The sequence below is a fragment of the Pinus tabuliformis genome, chromosome 3_2, assembly GCF_031772625.1.
Source record: "Pinus tabuliformis cultivar Carrire ecotype Pingquan chromosome 3_2, CPIR1, whole genome shotgun sequence".
Classification (NCBI taxonomy): Eukaryota; Viridiplantae; Streptophyta; class Pinopsida; order Pinales; family Pinaceae; genus Pinus; species Pinus tabuliformis.
In genome coordinates this window covers 529,462,700-529,490,573 of record NC_142302.1, presented here as the reverse complement: position 1 = coordinate 529,490,573, position 27,874 = coordinate 529,462,700, and the positions used below count along the sequence as shown (strand labels likewise).

The 27,874-nt window shown below is 36.0% G+C and overlaps 1 protein-coding gene across 1 annotated transcript in view; it reads right to left on the bottom strand.

The window, feature by feature from the left end:
- Positions 1-3,275: 3,275 nt before the first annotated feature.
- LOC149181625 (WRKY transcription factor 72A-like) overlaps positions 3,276-27,874 on the bottom strand; it is a 29,172-nt gene continuing 4,573 nt past the window's right edge. The window contains exon 5 of the mRNA XM_089418367.1: positions 3,276-4,624. Within this exon, the coding sequence (XP_089274493.1) occupies positions 3,575-4,624 (1,050 nt within the window). The 3' untranslated portion in view covers positions 3,276-3,574. The remainder of the gene's footprint in view (positions 4,625-27,874) is intronic.

Here is a 27,874-nt window from a genome sequence, read left to right as displayed (position 1 = left end):
TTCAACAACATTTCTCACAAATTAATATTGAACATAGATATGCTTTGTCATAGAATTATAAGATATGTTATTCTCAAGGAAAAATACACTATGATTATTATTGTATATCCTTACAGGTCGTTGTACCAACCTAATGCCTAAAAACAATCTTTTTAGCCATATTTATTCCTTTCTTGCATGATTGGTTACCATGCATTATCTTCTATAAAGTAACACTATATATTGTATTTTTATCATTGAGCTAATTTCTCTACCAACTAAGTTAAATTCATACCCACTTCCATATCTTCTATAATCCAAACCTCTAGCCCAATTTGCACAACACAACCATGTATGTCCAACACTTTATCTAGTCTTGGTTCAACCTCGTACAACAATCCATAAATATTGATGAAAAAAATACCTAAAAACCCTCTTTACTCTTTCTCAATGCTCCTTAGTTTTGACATATAGCTATTAAAAAAAGCCATTAAATATATATTTATTGTATTTCTTTATCTTCTGTCGCTTCCTTTCAATATGATGTAGAATTGGACTTGAAGAGAACATTCCTATATTGATACCTAGAAGAAGAGACCCCATGAAACAACCAAAAGGATTTGTGGTGAAGGGAAAGAAAGAATTAGTGTTCAAGCTAAAAAAAATTTATATATGGGTTAAACCGATAAATAGACATGTGGTATACAAAATTTAATACCTATGTATTGGGACTTAGCTTCATAAAGAGCAAGGTGGATCATAGCGTGTATTTCAAATTTGCTAGTGATTATATTATTCATCAAGTCTTACATGTAGATGATATGTTATTGATTCGAAAGGGCAAGCAAATCATAAAAGAAGTGAAAATTTAGTTATTCTCTAATTTTGACATGAAGGATCTTGGTGCTACAAATTTCATTTTGGGAATAAAATTAAAAGATATCAAGTAAACAAGAAATTATGGTTAAACGAAATATGTCAAGACAATATTCCATAAGTTTTATATGTAAAAATATAAACGAGTAAAGTTACCTATTCTTGTAGCTAAAAAGTTATTTATAAAACAATGTCTGAAGATAGAAGAAGAGCAAGAGGACATGTCCCGCGTCCATATGCCATTTTTTTTTAAAAATTCATGTAATCAATTGTCTATCCTAGATTGGACACTACACATGCAGTGAAAGTATTGAGTAGGTATATTATAAGACCAATCTAGAATAATTGGACAATAGTAAAGAGAGTTTTTCCTGGAACTATTAGCTATGGAGTGCACTACCAATGATGACCACGATTACTCATAGTGTCAGACATACATGGCTTTAATTGTTCACACCAGATATGGATCTTAGAAGATATTCAAATTGGTATTTGTTTAAGAAGGAGAAATTAGTTGGATGAAGACCAGATAGTCTATATTGTCACTCTCAACTACAAAATTTGAATACATGGTAGCCACTCATGTGAATAGGTAGTATGGTTAGGGAGTTTGTGTTTAGGTATTTGGTCATTATAACAAGCTATGACGATAAAATGTGATAGTCAAACTATAATATTCCTAGTGAAAAACCTAGCATATTGTTATAAAAAAAAGATCACTTTGTTAAAAATATAATTCAAGTGAAAAAATTGTTTCTCATTAAGGAAGAAACTTTGAAAAATGTTGTAGATCCATTAAGAAACAAAATCTGAAGACTTTTTATTAGTATTTTTTGGTACACAAATTTTTACTTAAGCAATTTTGTGATGCATGGTACTTTGACCCACTATTTTAAAGTTTTAATTAACATAATACCATTGTATTTTGATTCAAGTTATATGAGTTGATTATTTTTAGATATCACAAAATTAATTCTTTATATATATAGAAAGAGAGAGATTGGAAACTTCTTTTTATTTTTCAAATTTGTGCTTCTTTGCTAAAATCTTTATGTCAAAATGTGTGTTCGTCATTGACCCATTTCTATTTTATTTTATTAAAAACCTTGAATATTTTTTTTTTAATTTGATAAATTATTTTAAAAGAAGAATTTTCGTTTAAAAAAAATAGATTTTTACGATGATAATTAAAGTGACGTAGAGTTAATAAAATCACATATTTCTTAATATTTTTCATAATTTTATTATATTTTATTTTAATTTACTTTATTATATACCTCTGTTTTATTTAATTTTTATATTATAACTTAATGTAACTAGTTTATTTTAATATAATTATAATATTTTAGCTTGTAATTTTATTATTTTATAATTTTCGTTTTAGTAAGTTGATAACTATCGAGATTTGAATGATTGACTTATTCTAAAAAGTCTCTCTAACACTGTACCCATTCATTGTGAATCCAAAACTAGTAAACTTCATTTTATATCCATTACATTCCATATGGCTATTTCATTCTTTTAGCAATTAACAATTTCTTATTTTCATATTCTTCTAATATACCGCAACTGCAATAATTTGAAATTTTCATTAAAAACACTGCAACTACAATTACATTCAACATGGCTATTTCATTCTTTTAGCAATTAACAATTTCTTATTTTCATATTCTTCTAATACACGGCAACTGCAATAATTTGAAATTTTCATTAAAAACACTGCAACTACAATTATTCGAAAGTTCCATTAAAGATCTAATTATTATAAAATATCTGTAGATAATTTCACTATGATTATTCACTATATATTCAATATGTCAATGCTATTCTTTTAGAGTTGGAAGAAATATTCAATTCACGACTTCATTTCAACATGCTAGAATGTGAGGTTTACATATTTACTATTTGAAATGCCGTTTGTGTCCATGAATGATTATAACGGATTCCAGTGAATATTTTGATTTTGTAGAATATCTTACAAATGTAATATAGATAAGTTTCGGACAATGTTATATAGATAAGATTTGGACATATAAACCTTATTATGAATCCAAATTTGTTATACTATTCACTTTCTAAAATAAATGAAAATTATAAAAGCAAAATGCATAATTTATAACGTTAAAATCCGACATAGTCAAGCCATGATTTTTATAACCTTAAATTTTTATATACCGCATTATTATTATTTTTAAATGAAATCGGATAATAGATGAAAAGACTTGAAAATATGAATATTAACTTATTATCCTACGAAAAAGGTAACGAGCAGAATCCACGCAGGTATGAAGCTTGACACAATAACATAAGGCTTCCTTTCATTTTCTAGGCTCTTCTAAGGAAATACACATATGACCAGTTGTTGTGAGTCGTCTTCGTAGAAAAGGCGTGCATTAGGTGGAAGCCGCTAAATACCCACAATCATTCCAAAACGCTTACAGTTGAGAACATAAATTACACAAATTCAATGCCCATATAATCTTGAAGAAGTTTCATCAGATGAGTTAATACACATATAATCAAGCTCGCGAAATTGAGAACTAAAGTACAAATGTATAAAGTACCTAGTATTACTCTTTGATGGCCTTCAGAGGTTTTGATTGTCACCGGAAGTTGTCGAAGTTTCATCACATGAGTTAATACACATATAATCAAGCTCGCGAAATTGAGAACTAAAGTACAAATGTATAAAGTACCTAGTATTACTCTCTGATGGCCTTCAGAGGTTTTGATTGTCACCGGAAGTTGTAGGCCACTTTTTAGTCGAGAAAGGGACAGCAGAAGAAGCAGAAAAAAGGACGTTGGATTGAGAAGCGGGACGAGGGGTTGCACTTGTACTTCCACCATTATCCGTTGCATGTAAGACAAGCATCGATTCTTTCCATTTACTGGGAAGTGAGAGCTGATCACCATTGGTCGATATTAATGCTCTATCGCTTGATGCTGGACGAGATTGAGTATTTCCTTGACTGATAATGGAGGTGATAGCATTTGCAAGTGCAGCTGTGAACTTGGGATCAGATGTAATAGCAGCAGTTGCAGCACCGACAGTATCAGCTAAAGAATGCTGTGATCGTTGTGAATTATTGCACTTTGTAGCCGCCTCTGCTATGATGTTTTGCATCAAACTCTGCGTGGAATATCCTGATAAAGCCCCTTGAATCGCTCTTGAAGGATCAACAGTTGGTGGCCGTTGAAGAAACTGCTGGCTAGACATATCATACTTTGCAGCAAGAGAAGGCTTGCTGAATACATGAGGTTGGCTGTAGTAGACACTATTATTATTCCAAAGATTTGACCCTGAGGGTGATATTAACGAATGGTCAGAAGCCGTTCTTGGGGTATTATTAAGAAGCAATCCGGACCCGGCCGATGGATATCGAAATGAGGTGGGGAAGTTGGTGGTCAATGAAGGTCCTGCTGATACGCCCAAGCGAAGGTTTGATTGTGGATAAGGATTATTTGTAATATGATTTGATTGTGAGTAAGGACTATTTGTAAGGTCTAACGTGATTGAAGGAAATGAATTGGCTGAACTGGTCATGTTAGGACTAGGGGTAAGGAATTGACCGATTCTTTTATTCCCGACCCCGAGAAAGTATGAGTTCGCGTTCATGGCTTCTGCGCTTAACGCAGAACCAGAAGTAAGCATGGAAGCTGCTGCAGAAGTTGTGGAAGCCATGGCAGTTGCAGCATTAGGAAGGGGGTGACTGTGCGTGCCTTCGTACGTAGTAATCAATATAGACATGTCTTCAGGACATCTTTGTACCTGCATATAACCAGAAATACCAGATTTAAACAAAATTTATTAGATTAATCGCAACTTTATGTAATAGAATAAGTACTTTTGAAAGAATTTAGGTCCATGGGCTGATACAAAAAATTGAAAGTGTCGCCGTGCATATCATTGTTAGAGAATAATATTTTTAGTTAATTGAAGTCCTCTAGTTTTAATAGCTATGAATTATCGATTTGTCAGCTAAAATTAACATATATATTTTTAGTTGTTTTGAATCTTCGTAATCATGTCTTTAAGCTGTAAGCTATTGAATCAACTAATTTATTCAAACAGCAACTCATATTTGAGAGTTTTATTTTGTATTGTTTCCTTTTCTGTCCATCTAGATGTCTTATTTTTGTGTCTTTAAGAAATAAGCAATTGAATCAACTAATTTATTCAAGCAGCAACTCATATTTAAGTGTTTTATTCATATTTAAGTGTTTTATTTCGTGTTGTTTCCTTCTCTGTGCATCGAGGTGTCGGAGCCAGAAACTTGGAGGATTCAGAGTAAAGTGAGCCAGCAGAGAGAAAAACCGATATTCATTATCGTTGGTTGAAGGAGTTGTCTGCAGCGTGAGGTAAAACCCGCCATAGCCATCGGTGTAGCAGAGTTATGCTGACAGAAGAGCAGTCATTCCTTCTGATTTGCACTCGAGCCAGGGTCCTCCGTTGCAGTCAACCGTAGTGGACAGGCCAATTTGTTGATCCGCCTTGAGCCCTGGCCGTTATCACAAACCGGTGCCCAGTGGTTTTTTGGACAGGGGGAAGGTAAACACTTCCAAAATAATGAAACATGAGTGCCAGATCTATTGGTGCATTGGATTGGAGATTTGAGTAAGTGAAATATAAAAAACTTTCTTTTCGAAAAAGGCAAAAATAAAAGGAAGTACATGTGGGTGATAATATTTCTTTTTTAAGGCTAAAAGTAGCATAAAACATATTTATTTTATCTATTACAATTGGATTTGGATTTGGAAATAGATGTAGTTTAATATGGAAATAGATGCAGTTTGATATTTTTATAAAAGAAAAAAATGACTTATTTCGAAGAAATGTTATTTTAAATGAGAAAAAGAGAAGGATGATATGGATTAAGTGGATATTTTTTTGGGTTATTGTTTTCAATTTTAATAGGGAAACACTGAAGTTTGGGCTATTAGGATGAAATAGGAATTTGTAGTCCAAGGCTATATAGAACGGCAATATGATAAATTTTGACAAATGTACAAAATGACCATCTCAGAATAAGCCGAAGAAAGGATGTATAAGAAATTACTATAATCCAAAATAGGGTGGATGTGAATTTGTTTCTCAAGATTTCAGCAGAAGATACCTCCAAGACAATGTGGGACATCCTAGACATAATGTGGGACATCCTAGACATACTTGCTCATTAAATTTGAGAATTTTTTTGATGAAATAGTGAGAATTATGGAGCAGTACATGAACCAATTGTGAAAATATTTCAAATCAGAAAATGGCAGAGAATATTATTAGAACCTTGGTTAAGAAATTTGATGTGGTGATTACAGCAAATGAAGAGTCTAAAGACTTGTCACATCGATCAATAGATGAGCTATTGCGATCTGTGTTATCCCATGAATCTTGAATAAAATGCATTCAAATCATTGGTTTCTATCTTATGAGGAAGAAGATGATCATAATAAAGAGGAAAAAATAGGAGTAGTAGAAGCAACAATAAGAGAGAAGATTCAAAACAAGAAAGTATATACAATCAAAATCCTTATAAGTCAAAGGGGTGTAAGAACAACAATTCACAATCAAATCAAGAGTATGAAAAATAAAAAATTAAGTGTTATTAGTGTAATAAGATGAGTGTTATGCACATGAATGCAGAAATAAGAAAGTTGATCTTAACAGAAAAAGTGCAAACTATTCTTTTGAAAAGTGTGAAGAATCTTTATTCCTTATGTGTAGTACTTCTCAAGCATTATCTAATGACATATGGATTATATATAGTGGATGTAGGAATCATAGGACATGCCACTCAAGAATAATTAAAAATGTGGATGATTCAATTAGGACTCGCATTAGGTTGGATGTACATAATATTCTAGAAGCTATGGGAAAAGGAATGGTTAATATCCTCACCAAATTGGGTCAGAAAAGGTACATACCAAATGTGTATCATGCTCCAATTTTGAAACATAATCTTCATAGTTTATGTCATCTTAGTGAAAAAGGATATGGTGTAGTATTTAAAGGATATCATTACTTCATATATAATAGACCTCCTAGTAAGATGTTAATTGGAAATGTAAAGATGAAAAAGAATAAGATGTATCCCCTTTCCGTCAAGTATGATAGAAATGATTACCCATTTGCACAAAAAGCAACATGCTTAGATGATTTTTGGTTATGGTACTTAGGTTTGGTCATCTCCATTTTTGTGGTCTTAGACTATTGCAGCAATAGAATATGATTGAGGGTTTTCCTCCGATTCATGAACCAGCAAGTTCATGTGAGAGTTCCATTCTAGCAAAGCAACATAGCGGAAATTTTCCTAGAGTAGTGTCTTATAAAACAAGAAACCTTTGGATTCAATTCATATAAATCTTTGTGCTCTAATGTAGATGAAGTCACTTGGATGAAGTTACTGCTTCATAAACTTCATAGATGATTATAGAATCAACACTTTGGTTTATGTCCTCACAAAGAAAGATGAAAATTTTGGCAAGCTTCGAGAATTCATGACAATTTAGATAAACAAATTCATCATGAAATCAAAGACATATGATCATATAGAAGCAGCGAGTATGATTCAAAATATTTTCATATATTTTTCAAGTATCATGAGATCAAAAGATAGTTTAAAATGATCAAACATGTGATAGCAAAATGGTATATTTGGAAAGAATAATAGAACCATCATGAATATAGCTAGATGTATGTTGAAGAATAAACATCTATCAAATGAGTTTTCGAGTAAAGAAGTAACTTGCTCAATTTATATTTTGAATATATATCTCACTTAAAGTGTGAAGAACCAAGCTTCATAGAAAGAACTGACGTTTATGAGTTGTAGTGTATCCCCCTTCCAAGGCTTTCACTATGTCGTATATGCTCATTTTACTAAGTTGAGAAAAAAACTAGATGACAGGATTTAGAACTGCATCTTTATGGGTTATAGTGATAATTCCAAACCATATAAATTGTATAATCTAATAACAAAGAAGTTTATAGTTAACAAAGATGTTGAATTTAAATAAAATGAATCATGGGTTGGAAGCATTGATAAATCTATAGTAGATGGAGTAGTGAAAACTCAAGTAGAGGACGATGTAGATCAATAGGTTGTACAAGAAGGTCAACAAGATTTGTAAAACCAAACATTAATAAGAAATATTGCAATAAGAACTTTGAGACATTTTTTTCAAGGTGATTCATCTTCTCCAACAATTCATTCTACTCCTACTACCCAATCAAGTAGCTAATCAAGGCCTAGAATGATAAGGTGTTTGAGAGAGATCTATGAAGTCTTAGATGTGAATTAAAATTTTGCATTATTTACTTTTCAACTGACATGTTTTGAAGAGGTAATGAAAGATGAAAATTGGGTAACTGAATGCATGAAGAGATGGATTCCATAGAGAAAAATGATACATGATATTTCCTTGTTAAAGGGATTACAAAACAAAGCTCAATGAAAAGGAGAAATAAAAAAGTACAAGACTATATTGGTAGCAAAATTATTTACGCAACAACTAGGAGTTGATTATAGTGAGACATTGCAATAGTTTCTAGGTTAGATGCAATTAGAGCTATCTTGGCTATAACAGCACAAAACAGTTGGAAAGTTGACGAGATGGATGTGAAGTCAACATTCTTGAATGAAATATTGGAAGAGGAGCTATATCTGAAATAATCAATAGGATATGAGATAAAAGGTCATGAAAATATGGTTTATGGGTTGAAGAAATGTTTTTATTGACTTAAGAAAGTTCTTGGAGCTTAGCGTTAAGGGATAGCTTAGTTGGTCGAGTTCCTATTGCTAAGTACCTCGCCTATCACGAGGTCATGGGGTCAAATCTTGTCGCTGCCCTTAGAGTTAGGCCTTGCTAGTTTGGCTGGCGGGTAGATCCCTTTGGGTTGATTTACCTATATTTTCCCATGGATGTAGCAGTCAGTCAATGTCCATAAACCACCCTTAAAAAAAGGTTCCTAGAGCTTGGTATAGTATGATTGATCTATATCTGATTATCAATGGATTTAGTAGAAGAAGCAATGAACATACATTGTATATGAAGTTAATCAAGCTAGAACAAATTCTGATTGTTTTTATATATGTTTATGGTACGATATTCATGGGAAATCTATTAGTGCAAGAGTTTAATCAAACTATGAAGAAAGAGTTTGAAATGACTTATTTTGGGTTGATGACATTCTTCCTTAATATTTAATTCACTAAAAAACATTCGTGTATTTATGTGTTTCAAGAAAAGTATGCCATCGATGTGCTGAAGGGATCCACGATGATGAATTGTGAACCAATATCAATTCTATTTGCAGTAGGAGAAAACTTGAGCAAACCAGATGTAGAATCAGTTGTAGATCCAAATCTATTTAGGAGATTGGTTGGTAGTCTTATGTATCTTACTACCACTATACCAAAGATTATGTATGTTGTTACTTTGATTTCTAGGTTCATTGAGTCTCCAAAAGACTCACACTAGCAAGTACAAAAAAGAAATTTAAGATGTTTTATTGGAAAAACATGATATGACATATTATATTACAACACTAATAGTGGTATTTTATTTGGATACAATGAAAGTTACTTTGCAGGTGTTGGGTCATTGATTTATCATCATTCTCACTTGTTTTTGTCATTGATTAAGCCATTACTTCCAATCATCCATTGCACTATTTCACTCACTTGCAACAATTTTCACCATAATTCTTCATGATGTCTCTCTATATGTCTAAGTGTTTAATTAACATAATTTTCCTTTATTTTTAGTAGATTAAGAAGAACTTTGTTTGGTTTTAATAATGATAGTATTGCCAGTGCAATTTTCTACAACTCACTCAAGTTTCTGCAGTTATCTTCATGGTTGAGGTACTAGCATCACTCTAGAAGGAAATCTGACACATGAACATTGTTTCTAAAGGTTGCTATATCGATTTATATTGGTCAATTACCACCCAACTCGCATATTTGGACCTCCAACATCAAATCAAGGGAAAAACACAACAAGTTTTACCAGTCAACTTCAAACGCATGTTCTGAGCAAATGAAAGAGAATTTCATAAAATAAAAACATGGGTTTTGTTTAGCACGGGCCCAACTAGAATCTGTATGAGAATTTTCTCAAATTCATTACCATTTTAGAGATTTCTGAATATCTTTGGAGCCTTATTTTGTAGATTACGTAGATATACGGTTTTTCAAATTTTCATTTAATGCACAGTCAAAAAATAAGATAGAAAGAGTTGTTCTTTAGAGAATTGATAGCAAGAAGATCATTATAAAGATATTTGGGCTCATATTTTATCCTAAAATCCTTCTGAAATTGATTTTTTGAGATGTCATGGCAGAATTCATTCAATGAAATTCTGAATTTCTAGTTTCTTGAAAGATCTGAAAAACCACTGTAATATATTTGATGAGGAGGGGATTACTGTTTCAAAAACTATGCTTTGAAATTATAAAATTTGTTTCTTTCTATTTGCTTGTTGTACAATTCAAATGTATGAATACTCAACTCGTGAACGTATCATTTTAGTATGTGCTTCTTGTAGGAGGGCCCCTCGAGATAGTAAGGTTTTCTTCTGATTTTTAATCCAGTATTTTGTTTTCTGTTCCCTGTAGTATTTCATTAGCGTAAATTTTGATTTATGTTGTTAATTTTTCATAACATATTAATCTAATTGATTTCTTCATTGTGAATATTTCTTACGCACATGGACGAATTTTAGATTCATTTAGATTCATAACATAATTTTACATTACAGTTTTGAGTGGACGTGATCTTTCTTTTTGTTACAAAGCATACTCTTTTATAGTGTGCTTTCAATTTCAACAAATGTGATGTGATTTGATCTTCAAGCAAGAGAGGTTTTATTTTAGTGTGAGCATGTGTGATTTCCTTTAGAAGGAAAGTGTGTATTTTTAAAACAAGCATGTTATTCATTTCTAGAAGAATTTAATCCTCCTCTTAATAATAGGCAATAGAACCAATCACATAAATATTAGAAAAACATGTCCATTTTGGTATTTCAAATTAACTTAGAAATTGTACGAGTGACAAATACTCCTAACACATATAGTGCACATGCATTTCATCAGTTTAGTAGCCCTAGTTGATATTTTGTCTAAGTAATTTAACAATCAATTAAATTACCAAACATTTTGGCATTGTTGCCGAGGAAGTGTATATAGGAGTCCTTTTATTTTCATTAAAAAAATACATAAAAAGAAAAAAAACTTGAATCACCTACCACCCCCACTAAATCATGTGGTGCGGTAGGAGCCACACATCCACATCATGAATTATTTTTTTTTCAGGTAGAAGAAGAGGTGACAAAGGAGGTTGAAGAAATGGATGGAGATTATTACAATGAGGAAGATCATTTTGGATTTCCGATTCAAGAAACTAATGTCAATTCTTATATGAAGAAAATCCCTCCATCCATACTTTCTAAATTCAAAGGTATGAGATCAGAAGACCCATAAACCTTTCTTTTTGAATTTGAAATAGTTTGTAAATCTTATGGCTACTCATTACACATTCCAAAATTGAATTTTTTTCTAGCAACATTGAAGGATAAAGCTTTTAGATGGTTCATGACTTTAGGAACAAAGTCTATAAGGACAAGGGATGATAGGAAAAGAGTACTTTTGGAAAAATATAAAGTTTATTACATACACCATGACCTTATAAATGAAGTATTTAATATGAACCAAAAATAGGATGAAAGCTTAGAAGATTTAATGGAAAGATTTACTTATAATGTCAAAGGATCTAAATTTCATATTTAGGATCAAATACATTAAAAACTCTCCTACAAAGTGCTATAAAGGATGAATGGATTGGTCTTCTTAACCTGGTGGGAAAATTAGATGTCTCTCAATTTTCATTTCAAGAGATTTGTGAACTATGAAAGAACATATCAAGAGGAAAAGCAAAGTATGGAAGATCCCCTTAGGATCCAGTTATGGAAAGAGTAATTCGACATCAGTATTGGTAAGTCGAATTGAACTTAACAATTTCCTAGATGTTTTTCTTAATTTAAATGAACAAATTGATATGCTAAGAATGCAAAAGGAGAAAAAAGTTGAGATTATTGCTTCATTTATATTTTTCCCTAAATGTAGAAAGAAACATTTTTTTCATGAATGTCCACTTCATAACATTCAAATTTGTGAAATTTGTGCAGGATCACATACTACTAAATATTGCCCATCATTACCGGGGTTAAAGGTAGTTTAGCAAGGTGAAAATTAAACACTAGAAGAATCGTATTATGTAACTCCAAGAAGACCATGGTAGACTCATCAATCCAGTATAATGCAAGATCTTAATTCAGGTTATGCACAAAAATCACAAAGTAATTGGAAAATAATCATGCCTTAGCAACCTTTCCCATCTCAATCCAAATCTCAAAACCAATCTTGGCAACAAGGTTGTCAAGGGCCTTATAGAGGAAATGCACCATATCCTAAACCTTTCCCTCACTATCCTCAATATCACTATCAATGTTATCCATACCATTCACCTCCACCACAACATCAATTTGACCATTAGTTGACCTCAATCCAACCTTTCTCATTAGTAACCACACAAACACCCCAAAGATCCATTCCCACTCCACTACCTGCACAACCATTTCAAATCCACGACAATAAAACACCTCGGTGCACTTACAATTTTGAGGTATTGCAAAATGATTCTCTATATGCAATTGGAGAACAACAAACAAAAGAAGAAGATTCAGATAAGGTCCAAGAATCATGGATGCCTATCGATAGAGAGAAGTTGTTGGAACTTGAGATTGAAAAGCTTTATGCATACTTATCACCATATTCTATGGATGGAGATCACATCTCTAAATACTTGCATGACATGATAGCAGGAAGCCAAGGAAGAAATATTACATTGAATCTTGGTTCAAGATAGTCATTGGATCCCAATACTCAACTCTTTAGTATCTTCTAACATCATCTCAATCAAGGAAATTGGTCTCTCATATATTGGTACATATCAAAGAGTGTATTTCAAACCTACAGATGAGTTTATCTATCATCTCGTTACACACATGGTTCCATTGGAAATATTCATATACTTGAATAGGATTTATTTTTCAAGTAGAGTAGGACATATAAAAAATAGAAAAAGTGAAGAGAAAAATAAGTCTGATGGCTAAAACCAGCTTGTTGGTGCAATTGGAAATGAGATTTGCTTGAAAACCAGGCAACTGGCGAGAAAAGTTCACAATAAGTTATGCAATTTTATGTTGGTTTCAATCTTTTATTATGGTTCTTCAAATCATTTTTGGTTCTATGCTCGAGTTGGCTGATGTGGGATTCCTTAAGGCCCACCTTCCAACAAATCTTGTCCCATCGACCTCAACACCTTATATGGGATCAAGATCAGAGATTATTTGGAGTACCTTGGAACTTGCATACATCAATGGCAAGCCTCGTGGTTGACAACAATGAGAATACAACAGTGTATCTTGATTGTCCGATCTTGCATGTGACTTGACTTCAACACATTCATTCGTCCCTGTCAAGATGCACTCAGACACCTTGACACTCATTTACATTATCGGTGATTTGTCTTGCATTGGTTAATGATTTTGATCAATGATCGGTAATCCAATGATTTCTTTCCATGCTCATCTTCAACACATTCATTTTCATGGTAAGAATTGTACCCTAAATTTTGGTTTTGATGAAGTCTAATGGTTTTCTCGAATCAACAACAACTTGCAGTAGTACATTTTATTGGTTTCTTGTAGTATCATGTTCATCTTGTTTTTTAACAGCAGCATGATGGCACCATTACAATTCGATTTCATTCATTTCCTTTTCAAAGCAGATTAGTAAAATTGGGCCTATTTCAGTGAATATGCATTATGTTTCATGGTTTCTACCTCAACATGCAGTACCCAACTCAAATCACAAATTCAACCTCGATGAAAACAACTTTATGCAAAAATTGACATTTTCTGCAACAACTACGGAAAGTTGCAGTTTCTGTAGCTATTGCTGGAACATCATATTTCTTCCATAGCAACTTGTTCTAGAGACAGTTTTGGCACAAATATTGCAAGATATTGGAGCAGAAATAAAAAATTATGAGCTTTTGCATTCTCTCATAATATGGTAAATTGAGTAAGTCACAGGGAAAGTTCCAAAAAAGTGCAATTTCAACGATTTTCCAGTGGGATTTTAAGGTGGATTTTCATTTTTCACCATTCTGCACAGATTAGGCCAGATTTTGGTATTTTTTCACAACAACATATTTTATTCATCAAAATGGGATTTTGAGGGCATTAGGTGGTAAAAAAGGTAAAAATACACCATTTCCCTTTTGAAGCAATTAATTTGGCCTTAAAATGAGTTCATGGCATATGTTTATGTGCAATATTGGATGGCATGAAAAGTCATTTTCAGAATTTCCAAAAGCCTAAGATTCAAGAATCTATTTAGTAGTAAATTGGTTTTATTCCAAAATCTACAACCCCTTCTTCAACATTTCAAGTTCTTCAAAAGGTAAAATGGAGGTAAAAACTTGCATAAGGAATTTTAATTTATTAAAGATTTAGGAAAATATGATGAATAACCGCTTCAATTACCATTCATGCAATCCATATTCTCCATCATTGACCTAGCCCTTATCAACATTTTTCATCATTGAGTTATCCACACAACCATATTTTCATTCATTGATCTATCCCTCATACCAAATTCATTCCCTATTCACAAGCCTTAACATCTAGAAATAGTGTGAAATATATCCAAAAGTCATCATGCAAATATCATGAGTATGAAAGCTTGTCATGACAGTGATCCATAGTAGAAGTCACCATGAAATTCTTGCAATCCCTGAGCTTGAAATTTGATATCAATCTACTAGCTTTTAGAAATTTGAATATGATGTCATTAAGAACTAGGTTCAAGTGAGAATTTGAAGGGTTTGGAGAAAAATCTAATTGATGATAAGTGCTTGTGAAAGAATGAAGGCAATTGTTGGTGAAAATATGATGGCTTATTCATAGGCTTCTGAATTAAGCAAAAGTTCCAAGAGAAATCCGTAAACCATTACATCACTAACCCTGATAGCGGGGCATTGGAACCACTTCTAGTTCATCAAAGAAAATATTATAGACTCTCAAAGCTATGTGGGAGGAGCTAGGGTGAAAATTAATGTTACATGTACAAATGAGGGGTATATATAGCCAAGGGTGAAACTGGCCCTTGTGATTGTTCGTCTTCCCTCATGACTGTTTGACTTAGACGAATCTTCAACTTTACATGTGGGTCTCTTGGACCTCCACATTGCATTAAATTGATTACAACACTATGGCCCATAGTAGTGATGTGGCCGAGATGAGTCATGGCATGACTCGACACGATAGCACTGGTATGCTCATGTTGATAGTGATGTCCATGTTGAGCTGTAGTGTTGTTGAGTGATGAGTGTGCTCTTGGTGTGTCATAGGTTCACCTCTATTTACCAACGTGTGTGAAGCCTTTGATGGTCTTGGTGTTCACTTGTTATATCATGTATGTGCACGTGTCTCCTTCACCTGCTGCTTGGTATGCTTTGCGTGTTTGTCCAACTGCAAGGAAGTCTTCTTGCATGTGCTCCTTGTTCACCCCGTTCATCATCATGCCATGTCTCATCCATGTACCTATAGCTACAATCACTCATGACAAGATGACATCAAATTCAGAAATCTCCTAATCTACCATAATGCATCATCTTTTGTTTTTGGGTGTAGGTGACCGGGAGAGAGGACAAGGCTTTGAAACTGCACAAAGCATATTTCATGCCAGGATGCGTGCTCCAGGCATTGTCAACGAAAATTATGCAGAGTTCACTAGTAGGTTGAGATGAGAAATCCGAAATAGTAGTGACCATCTGTAGAATCTGGCTTAGCTAGAGGTAAAAACTCAAAAAAATTCCTAGGGAGGAAGTGCAGGTAGCAGGGAAGACACTGGCAGTGAAAACTGGGCAGATTCTCCAACGAGGCTAGAAGTGGGCTGCGGGAGCTTGCTTGATAGAACTGCACCGAGCTAAGAGGCTGGTTTGTAGGACATCTTTGCACAGTCTCTAGGCTGAGCGAGGTGTCGAGCAGCCGGAGGATATCCCAAGAAAATTGTTTAGTTTTCAGGAGGAGTAACGGGTCGGTTGAAAGGGTGACTAGTTGATAAAACTATGCACATTTCGAGGAGAGTGCAATGACTGGAACCAAGAACTTGTCCTTCATGTCTATGCAATTTCTTCAGTCGACAGAGGTGGACATATAGGTAGCTTCTATGTAATTTTTTGGGGAAAGAGTCTTAGGGTCACTACCCTGTCAAAATCTTCAGTTTACCAACGGGAAGCTTGATGGATTTTATTGCAGGAAACGCCGATTTAGATGGATTGCTGACAAAATTCTGCTTTATTCTTGGTCATAGTCAGTTGGGTTTATTCCAGGATTGCACAGTTTATACTACCTGGGAGGTAGCCTCAAGCTCTACGCAATTTTGGGCAACAAGACATGATCACTGAGGGCTAAGACTGTGCAGTGCAGCTCAGCGAAGGTTTGGCTGATGGAGGGTGGTCTGGTCGACAGACTTTAGAAAAATGGCTAAGTGTGTGATCAAGTGAACTCGTGAATACATGACCTCTAGAACAAATAGTCAACATGGCTCGACGACAAGACACCTCAAACCAACAAGACAACATATGCTCAGTATGACTGATTGTGAGACTGTCTAATGGTGAGAAAAACAAGTGTGATACTTTGGATAGACATTCAGACGACCGTGATGACACTTGTGAAACTTTACTTACAACATTGTGTGTGAGTGAGATATATATTTACATAGCAAACACAACTTAAAAACAACCTTCAACATCACGAGAACAAGGTCGTAAGAATTACATAGCAATCAACATGCCGAAGATGATAGTTGGTCAATCAAGAGAAATGGAAGCAAGATATGTCGATGAAACCCATGAAATGACTTTCTGTTCTTGTGCACATGCATTTTACTGAGGACAGGATGATATGAAAATGACAAGTAGCCCTGCAAATTCAACTAAGAGGTGTACTTCAAAAGATGTTCTTTACTTACCATTTTTACCTTAAAGATGATCATGCATCCGACGAAGTTTGAATGTGGTCCTGATATTTTGCATTACTTAGTTCCTTTGTCCTTGTCATCAACTCCTTGGGAGTGATCTCAGCATGTCACCATTTCCTAGAGTCACTGAGGGGTAGATTTGTGCAATTTCAGCGGACAGTGACTGCTACTGAAATGAGGCCCTAGGAGGCCGATTTGAGCAGTTTTTTCATGCAAGATAGACAACACAACTTGGACAACAATTTCGAGGCATAAGACAATACTTCGGGATGGGGGTGATGGGAGGATACCTGTGCGCAATTTCTGAGTATAGTGCAGCTAGACTACCATTTGCATTTCTGAAGAGTAGTGGTGGTTGCCTGACTACTCTGTGCATTTTTGGAGTGCAATGTTGGTTGCGGTCTCTGTGGGCTGCGGGGTTTCAGCAGGTAAGGGATGTTGGTGTCTTTACGGGATGTGGGCTTTCACCAGGAAAGGGAGGTTGGTGTCTCTGTGCAATGGGGGTTTCAACAGGTGAGGGAGGAAGCTTGATGGTTGCAAAATTAAAGAGCATAGTTCCGAGAAGCTAGATGAGGCTAGGTTGCTCGGGAAAATGGCTAAGTGTGAGATCAGTGAAACATATGTAAACATTGAGAGGACTCAACTTTGATCGCACATGGATAGTTGGTGACACAACGTAGACCATCCAAAATGCATAAGGCATGATTTCTTGATGAAATAACCTTTGTGACAAGAGTGTGTAAAGTGAGTTTGAAACATGTCTATGTGATGACAACCACTCACACACACACAATTCCCTTGAAGCAAGAAAACATTCCCTTTGCATGACAAACAAGAACCCTTATGCCCAAAGATGACACATGTTGCATAAAGATGAAAACACTGATAGCTCTTTAGATCAAGGAAGGGAGTTTGAAATCATCGGCTTACCAACATGTGACCAAGTACAAATGATCGTGGATTTAAAGTGGGCTCCGAAATTTGCATGTGAGCCAAAAGTTTGGAGATTTTTTGTAGCCTCTACAACACTTGTCGACACACTCGTATAACTCCAACTCTCTGAGTGGACCTTGTTTTGTGAAAAGAGAGCCTAACCTTTCCGAAAGTATTGTTCGATTCTTTGATCATCGTGGTTTCCACACTAGCTTGATTGAAAGATGTAGCACCTACCATGTTCTTGATCGGTCATCACACATTCCAAGCAAAATAAACTTAGTTTTTTTGATTGGGAATGAGGGGTATGTTGATGAACAAGTTATATAATTGCCATAGTTTAAGTTTCATCTCTGGTGTTGCTCCGCTGCTAGCAGGCCTCGACAGTACCCTGACGAAGTCACACAAGGACACAAGCATCATTTTTCTACTTGTGAGTTTGTTCAATACCCCGATGGAGTTACTTGCATCACCTCTCTGTGATGGAAACCTTTCTCTTCTTTGTCCATATTCATTTTTTTCATTTCTTTTGAAGAACTCTACATAGGCACTTATTTATTTCAGAGGCCGAAGAGGGATCCTGTCTTATTGAGAGCGGAAGTGGTTCTTCTTTCAGAGAAGTATGTTATGTATCCCTTTGACATACTTGTTAAGGTTTTCCTCCTCACCTTACTCTACTTGACTGAGCTGACAAGGGTTAACCCAAAGGACCGAATAGAGTAGTCGGTAATAGTTAACAGTGCAAGCATTGTGTTTTCATCAAGAACGACCATGAAAAGAACGTATTTTCCATCAGGGCATCTTCTAATGAAGATAACAAATTCTTCATAAAGAGAGAGGACAACAGATAACTAAATGTTGATAGTTGTAAAAGTCCTCTTCTATTTTCCCAGCTTGTCTCGAGAGCCAAACACGGCTTGAGGAGAGGCTAAACTAAGGGTACAAGCAAGAAAAGAAAGAAAAAAGAAAAAATAAGAAGTAAAGGGAGAGAAAAACAAGTGAGAAAAACAAGAAAGAAAGAAAACCAAACCAAGTAAGCAAGAAAACTAACATGTAAACCAGAAAGCAAAGCAAAGCAAGAAGAAAAGACAACTCATATTCCAATGCTAAACAATGCATGGGCCTACTCACGTGAAGTGATATTTCCAAAGCATCCACAGGCGAATTGGCTATTCCATGTTGGTGAAGGCATGGTTCACAAGAAGCACAGTTAAGCGAACCAACAAACATAAAAAATATAATAATGAATACCAACACTCTGAATTTAAACACGTCCACATAAATGAAAAGAGTGAAAGCACAAGGAAAAAACTCTATGGACTTACCATGGTGTTGTTACACACTGCGTACAGATGATAAACATATGTAGTCTCTTGATTGTGACAGACAAGCAAACATGAGAAAAAAAGACAACTTATGCCTTACAAGTGTGCTTGTTGTGAATGATTCCTCCAGTGCATAAGTGATGGGATCATGTGATTTTGGTGGTGTCAGATTGATCTTCAGTGCGTCAGATTGATCTTCAGTGCATACAGATGAGTGATAAGGAGCCTTGGGTGTTTAACAAATTTTCTGATCAGAAGTGGAACTAACCTCAGAACAGCGAGGGCCTGACAGAATCGTTAGCTCATGCTGAAGTGCCTCGATAGCCTGCAGGGTTTCCACTTCATCAATAGATAGATCATCAAAGACCAGTGGCATAGAAAGATTAACAATGAGTGAATAAGCATCATAATCAAATGAAGAAGTACAAAGATCATGTCAATTATGATCATAAAATTCAGCACGTTTGTCGGAATCCTCATGATTTGATGAATCATACAGATGGGTAGAGGAGAAGCAAGAATTTTCAGCCTTTGTGTTTCCAAAAAAGGTAGATGAAAAGTTAAGTGGATTCTCAATGATAGATTTTTCCTTCTCAACTATCAAATGATGGACTGATATCGGGTGTGTTCTGCCAAGAATTAGAAGTAGATTCGTCAGTGAGTGAGTTTACACAAGGAAAATCAGAGATGAAAGAATCACCAGAGATGTTAGGAAAAAGTAGAGGATACCCTGATAGAAAGATGTCATCCTTTACCACGGGTTGATGTTCGGATTCTTAGTCATACTCTTCACAAATGACAGTGAAGGTTGGCTGTGCAACATCAATTTCGTCAATGGCTTGATCCTTGTTCACAACAAGTCTGGAGTCTCGAATGGAAGAACACAAGATAGTGAAATCTGGAGGATTAGTAGAATGCAGAGATGGATGCTGAGGGAGAAAAGGCATGTGACAACCCATGGGATTCCCAACCAAATCTGCGTAGATAGTAAGAGTAGTGAGGGTGGGAGGATGTGACAGTTGAACAGATGTGTGTGCAAGTTCTCCCACATCACTCTATGGGGGTTGATTTTTTTGATGAGGGGAAGGAGGATAGTCACTTATGACAATGACTGTGTTCGCTTGTGATTGTTGAGCTCCATCACCGAAGTATGCTAAGAGGGGTTTGAAATTCATCTTCACTATGGGACAGAGTGATTTGTTAAGGAAATATTCAAATTTGTCCATGAGATATTGGAATCTCATCTGACTTTTTGGAGCTTCAAACATGAGTAAAGGGAAGTGGTACCAAAAATCCATAGGTGACTCATGCAGGGCATTTCATTGTTTTAACATTTTCTCGTCAAGGTCTTCAAGATTAAAATGATGGAATACAAATTTGATCAGATCATTGAAGTGTTTAAATGAGTGCACACAATTGGTAGGCAGGTTATGGCACCGTCATTCGAGGGATTCACAAAGTGTGTGTGCGAGAAGTGAACATACTTCAGTTTAATTAAAACCTACAACGTTCTCCATGAGTGCATGGAAGTCATCTAAGTTCTTAGGCCAAGCCACTTCGCCTTCACCATCATATGTGATTTCAGACAAGTCACCCAAGAAATCCCTCTCGATGTGAAAGGTATGTTTGTTGGAAAAATATTTTAGAGGGTGAACTATAAAAAACTCCATGATAGATGTTCGAAGATTCAAAACAGATTGTGAGGACTCATCTTGTCATGTGGCCCTCCTTCTAGCACCAGAAATTATCATGGTGCTAGACCCACAAACATTCAAGAGATCTCCTTGATATGAAGTCCCAACTAGACCTCACACCTTCTGGTGTAGGAGTTCCATCCAGTATGATGATCCGGTTGCCATTATCTTAAAGATATGCCTCCTATCTTGCTTTTTAGCACATGAGAGTGGTTTTCTTAGTCTTTGAACAATGAATTTCGCGTGTCTGGTGAGTGCTTAGTGTCGTTTGTGTCAAGTTTTTTTCACTACAAATGGACAGGGTGAGAGTGAGTCTCAAGTTGAAAGGGAATAGTCCCAACTCTATTAGAGACAAACAACACAATAGGACATGTGTTGCTTCCAATGGAGTAGTCCACACAGATGCGGAAGTCAAGAAACACAAGGTGAGAAGATAACACATACAACACCCAGAGGAATAGTCTACACAAGCGTGACGGTCATTATAACAAGTTTATGAGAATGAGTCTGTCGAGTGTCTGACAGAGTATTCCACACGGGCGAGACAATGTTAACAACTGATACAACACATTTCCAACAACATATGCACTAAAAAAACCAAAATACTTCAACTGTCTCAATACAGGTTAAAGCAACATTCATTACAAGTGTCCAAAGAATAGTCTTACAAATGAATACAATACATGTGTGAAAATGTGCTAGCCTGTTCACATGCTTTTGAATTAAGAGAAGGTTCCAAGACAAATATGTACACCATTACATGAATAAGTTCAGTAACAGGACATTGGAGCCACTGCTCACTACTAAAAGAAAAGATTACAGACTCTCAAATCTATGTGGAAGGATCCAAGGTGAAAAGTCTTGTTTCATGTACAAATGAGGGTTATATATAGCCAAGGGTGAAACTGGCCGCTGTGACTATTTGACTTCCTTCATGACTATTTTAATTACATGACTCTTCAACATTACATGACTCTTCAACTTTAGATTTGGGTCTCTTCGACTTCCACGTTACACTACATTGACTACAACCGTATGGCCCATAGTAGTGATGTGGCTGATATGACTCATGACATGACTCGACACGACAATGTTGGTATGTTCATGCTGATGGTGGTTTCCATGTCGAGTTTAGTGTTGTTGAGTGATGAGTACACTCTTGGTGTATCACATCTTCACCTCTGTCTGGTGAGGTGTGCAAAGCCTTTGTTGGTCTTGGTGTTCTCTTGATGTTGCACGCATGCGCATGTGTATCCTTCACTTGCTGCTTGGTATGATTCACGTGTTCATCCAACCATGAGAAATCCATCTAGCATGTGCTCCTTGTTCATCTTGTTCATCATTGTGCCATGTCTCATCGGTGTAACTGTAGCTGCAGTCACTCATGACGAGACAACATCAAATCTAGAAATCTCCTAGTCTACCATAATGCACCATCTTTTGTTTTCAGGGGAAGGTCACCGATAGAGAGGACAAGGCTCTAAATCTGCGCAGATCACATTTTAGGTTAGGATGTGGGCACTGGGCACTATCAAGGAAAATTATGCATAGGTCACTAGGAGGATCATATGATCAGTCTGAAATAACAGTGATCATCTGTAGGATCTTGCTTCGCTGGAGGGAAATACTGTGCAAATTTTCTAGGGAGACAGTGTAGGCAGGAGGGAGGACAATGGTAGTGAAAACTCTGCAGATCCTTTGGGGGGGATGGCAGTGGGCTACGTGAGCTTACTAGCCAGAACTGCTCAAAACTCAGATGATGGCCTGTAGGACATCTCTGCATAGTTTCTGGGCTGAGCAGAGTGTCGGCAGTTGGAGGACAACCCAATAAAACTACGTAGTTTTTAGGAGGAGCAACGGGCAAGTTGACAGGGTGACTAGCTAACAAAACCGCGTAAATTTCGAGGACACTGCAGTGACAGGAACAAGGTTCCTATCTTTCATGTTTGTGTAATTTCTTCAGTGAGCAGAGGTGGGCATGCTGGCAGCTTCTGTGCAATTGTTTGGAGAGTGAAGCTCTGGGTCACTTCATGTTCAAACTCTTCAGTTGACCAGCAAGAAGCCGGATGGATTTGCTTGCGGGTAGTACCGATTGAGATGGCTTGCTGAGCAACTTCTTCATTGTTCTAGGTGATAGTTAGTTAGGTTGATTCCAGGATTAGGTAGTGCAGATTTCCTGGGAGGTAGGTTCAAGCTCTCTGTAATTTTGGGCAGCAGTACATGATCACTGAGGGCTAAGATTGCATAGTGCATCTCAATGGAGGTATGGCTAATGGACGGTGGTTTGGTTGACAAACTATCAGAAAATGGCTAAATGTGTGAGCGAGTGAACTCATGAATACATGACCTTGCGAACATACACTCAACCTGACTCGACGATAAGACACCTCAAACCAACAAGGAAAAATATGCTTAGTGTGGTTGACTACGGGATTGTCTAATGGGGAGAGCTATAAGTGCAACACTTTGGATAGATATTGGATGACGGTGATGACACTTGCACGACCATACTTACAATATTGTGTGTGAGTGAGATATATGTTTACATAGTGAACACAACTCAAACACAACCTTCAATGTCACGAGAATGAGGTCGCAAGCATGAAATAACAATCAACATGCCGAAGATGACAATTGGTCAAACAAGCGAAAAGGAAGCAAGACATGTAAAGGAAACACATGAAATGACTTTCTATGCTTGGGCACATGCATGTTACTGAGGACAGGATGATATGACAATGACAAGCAGTCTTGCAAACTCAACTAAGAGGTGTAGTTTGAAAGCTGTTCTTTACTTACCATACTTACCCTAAAGATGATCATGCATTTGGTGGAGTTTTCATCCGGTCCTAATATGTTCATTGGTCCTTCTCCTCAACTCCTTGGAGGTGATGCCAACATGTCACCTTTTCCTGTAGTCACTGAGAGGTAGATTTGCGCAATTTCAGTGGATAGTGACTACTGCAGGATTGAGGCCCTAAGAGGCCCATCTATGTAGTTTTTGCATGCGAGACAGACAAGGCAGCTTGGAAACCAATATGAATTTTTGAGGCACAGGACACTACGGTGGGATGGGGGTCTTGGGAGGACACCTATGTGCAATTTATGGGTGTAGTGGAGCCAGAATTCCCTGCACATTTCTAGAGAGTAGTGCTGCTGGCTTGACTGCTCTGTGCATTTTTGGAGGGGAGTGTTGGCTAGGGTCTCTATGGGATGTGGGGTTTCAGAAGGAAAGGGATGTCGGTGTCTCTACAAGTTGCAGTGATTCTCCAGGCAAGGGAGGTTGGCGCCTCTGCACACTGCAGAGTTTCAGTAGGAAAGGGAGGAAACTTGATGGTTGTAGAAGAAAATTGCACAATTATGGGAAGTTAGATGAGGCTAGGTTGCTCGAGAAAATGGCTAAGTGTGATATCAGTGAAACATATGTAAACATTGATGGGATTTGATTGTGATTACCCACGGATACTCACTTACACAACATAGACAATCCAGAATGCATAATACATACTTTTCTTGATGAAACAACCTTTGTGAAAAGAGCGCGTGAAGTGAGTGTGAAACATGTCTATGTGATGACAACCACTCATACACACACAATTCCCTTGAAGCAAGATAACATTCCCTTTGCATGACAAACAACAACCCCTATGCCAAAAATGACACATGCTGCATAAAGATGAGAACACAGACAAGTCTTAAGATCAAGGAGGGGAGCTTGAAATTATCATCTTACCAACAAGTGACCAAGGATAAATGATCAGAGGATCTAAGGTAGGCCTCGAAATTACCATGCGAGCCAAAATTCTAGAGGGTTGTTGTAGCCGCTACAAGAGCTTCCTCTTCTTCATATTTTTCACTTTCCTTTACTTCGCCTACTTTGGGATGATGCTAGTTTTTATTACTCCAAGTTACCACATTGCTTCAACCATTTCATCAACCTTTAATGCCTCATTGAATCTCTTCTATGGATTCATTGCTCTTTGGTGGAGAATTCTTGTATGGTGTGTTAGGGTCCTATATTAATAGGATTCATAATTTTGAATTAGCTGTAGTTGATCTTGTAATATTGTACATACTTTGCCTTCTGCAAAATATTTTCCATATTAAAAATTAAAAACTGTAAAGAGGATATGTCCTAAAAGAAATATCAAAGGACAAAAAGAATAAGAAAAGATCAAAAAAGTGAAAATATACGAACCCCAAACAAAAACATATCATGAATGTGTGCAAGTATAAGTGCCACTACTTTTTACTTTACTGTGCAAAATAACAGTTGTGTGCAGCTTGTCATAAATGCCACAACCCATGATAGTCAAATAGTTTAATCTTGGCTACTTCATGCTTTAAATTTCATGTTTATAGTTAGAGAATAAAGATCTAGCCAAACTGTTTAATCTTGGCAGATTAGTAGTTAGGTAGAGGAATAAAATGTGCTCATAAGCTTAATCTAAGCCATTGGAAGATATAAGGCTAGAATTAAATAGTTTGGTTTACAAAAGAAAAGGAAAGAAAGGGTTTGCTAGTTTAAATGCACCCAATAAAGTGAAGAAAAAATGTTAGGGTAAGTAAAGGGTAAGTAGAAGAAAGGTTGCAGAAGTACAAAGTTGATTGAAGCATAAGCACATTTTTCATGCTTAATCTAATGTTTCAGTGTGAAGGAGCAGTTATGAAAGTGAAAGGATGTTAACAAGATAATTTGATTAACCTCCCCTCCTTTCATTTCATCCCCACTACATACTTACTAATTTCCCCATTATCCCATCATTTCTAGTTAAAATTCCATTTCCCCTCCATTTTCATCCTTGCTCCTTGGTTTCACACATTTCCCTAGCAAATTACCCTCCAAAAGTCATTTCCCAACCGAAAACCCATTTTCCCTAGTGTCAAACCCATTCCCCTTTGAAAAAATCATTTTCCCCCGATTAATTTCCCTATTTTTCCTAAAAAATCCATAAAACTCCCCTTGTCCTGAGCTTTATTCCCCCCTCTGCATTACTTAATTAACTCTTCGCATTTCACATTTTTTCCGACAAAACCCTCTTAACCCACCACCCTGGTGTAGTTAAAAAAACCCATCGCATTTAACCCTCGTCCCACTGTATTAAACCCACTTATATTTAACCCCGCCTTATTCATTAATTAATTATACTTAAGTGTAATTAATCCCCCCAGGCCTCGCAGATCTCCGCTTGAGTTCCCTCTGTGCAGCTCCACCGCGCGACAACCATCTGATCTTCGACCCCTAGATCTGACGGCGTGCATCCATATCTCGCTAATTTCCTTGCCTAACTTTACCTATCCAAGAGCACATGAAATTCACGGTTTTTCTCAGGTCCCTTTTGGTTACGTGGCAGCTTTAGGTGAAATCGTGTGCTCTCAAGGAAACTGCACCCAACTACCAAAATTGGTGTGATGGCCCCCGAAATGACTTCCTCGCCAAAAGCCTAAAGTTATTTTTATCTTAAACCTAAGGGTGATTGTACCAATTTTCAAGTCAAGAGACTGGAGCAAGTAATAAGAAGATTGCACTGCAGGTTTCATGAGATGAGCTATTTGTAGTGAAGTATCTTGTTTGTCTGAATTTTTTACTTTCTTATGTGTTTCATAAACTTAAATTTTATTCAAATTTGAATGAATTAACTGGAAATATAACTTAGAACTTGTTTAAGTACACTCTGTTTTACACAGTTAGTCATTTATATGTTTTCCTCTGATATCTGGATTTGAGAACCCTTTATTTCTCTCCCGTCACAATTGACCTCTTTCATTCTCTTTATAATCTGGCCTAAGGAACCCTTAATTGCTCCGTGGATTCGATTAGAAACCATTGTCACCATCCAGCCTTTGATATCTGTAATAACTCACCTATCTTGCCCTATAGACACTGTTTTTAAAGCTTGGTCTAGTCCAGTTTGTCTGACATTCGACCCCATAGCCCAATGGTAAAAGATAATCCTTTTTCATCTAAGTAAGTGATCCCACCACCCAAATTCAAATCAAAAACTCCAGCACAATCATAACTAGCCTAAAACCAATTAACTAAAACAAAGCTAAATAAAAAAGAGAGAGGCCTCCCTGAGATCAAGAAGGCTAGATCTTGATCTCCAAAGTTGGTTAGTGGTTACCTATATCATTTCTTTTTCCGAACAACTTATAAGAAATTTTGGAGTGATAACATGGTGGAAATGGTTTTATTGGTTCAACTCCATTTCTTCGACACTTTATGGTGTAATTGGAGCAAAATTGGGTGACATGAATTCTAAGATGAATACAATAGAAGGAAAATACAAATATAGTATATTTTTGGAGAAGCTACTTTGGATTATATATAACTTCCTTGGAGTTGTATTTTCCATGGTGTGTATTCCTCTTTTATGTTCTTAGATGTTTCATTTTCCATTAAAACATTCAACTTTCAAATTTAGGCATCAAAGAAAGAGGTGCTGGAAATTAGCTTTATTCCATGGAGATGAGACATGGTGTGGACTTCAATAAAGTGTAAGAAAAGGAAAAAAAACTTTATTTTATGGAAGAAATCAAGAAATTATCAAGGAATAATCCTCTCATGATGTTAGCAAGGAGAAAAAAATAGTGGATATAAGAAGAAATTCATTGATAAAGATCAACCAACATTTTAAAGCAGTAGTTTCCAAGAATGAAATAGGACAACCTTGTGTGGATAAAGAAAAGATGTATATGAGTTCATTTTTGGGGCTCAATTTGCATGCAGGCTTCCAAAGATCTCAGTGTGCGAAAGATGCTGGTTCAATGACTCGTCATCATTCTCACTTGTTTTTGTCATTCATTAAGTCATTACTTCCAACCATCCATTGCACCATTTCACTCACTTGCCACCATTTTCACCATAATTCTTCATGATGTGTCTCTATATGTCTAAGTGGTTAATTAAATTTGTTTTCATTTATTTTTAGTATATTAAGAAGAACTTTTCCTGGTT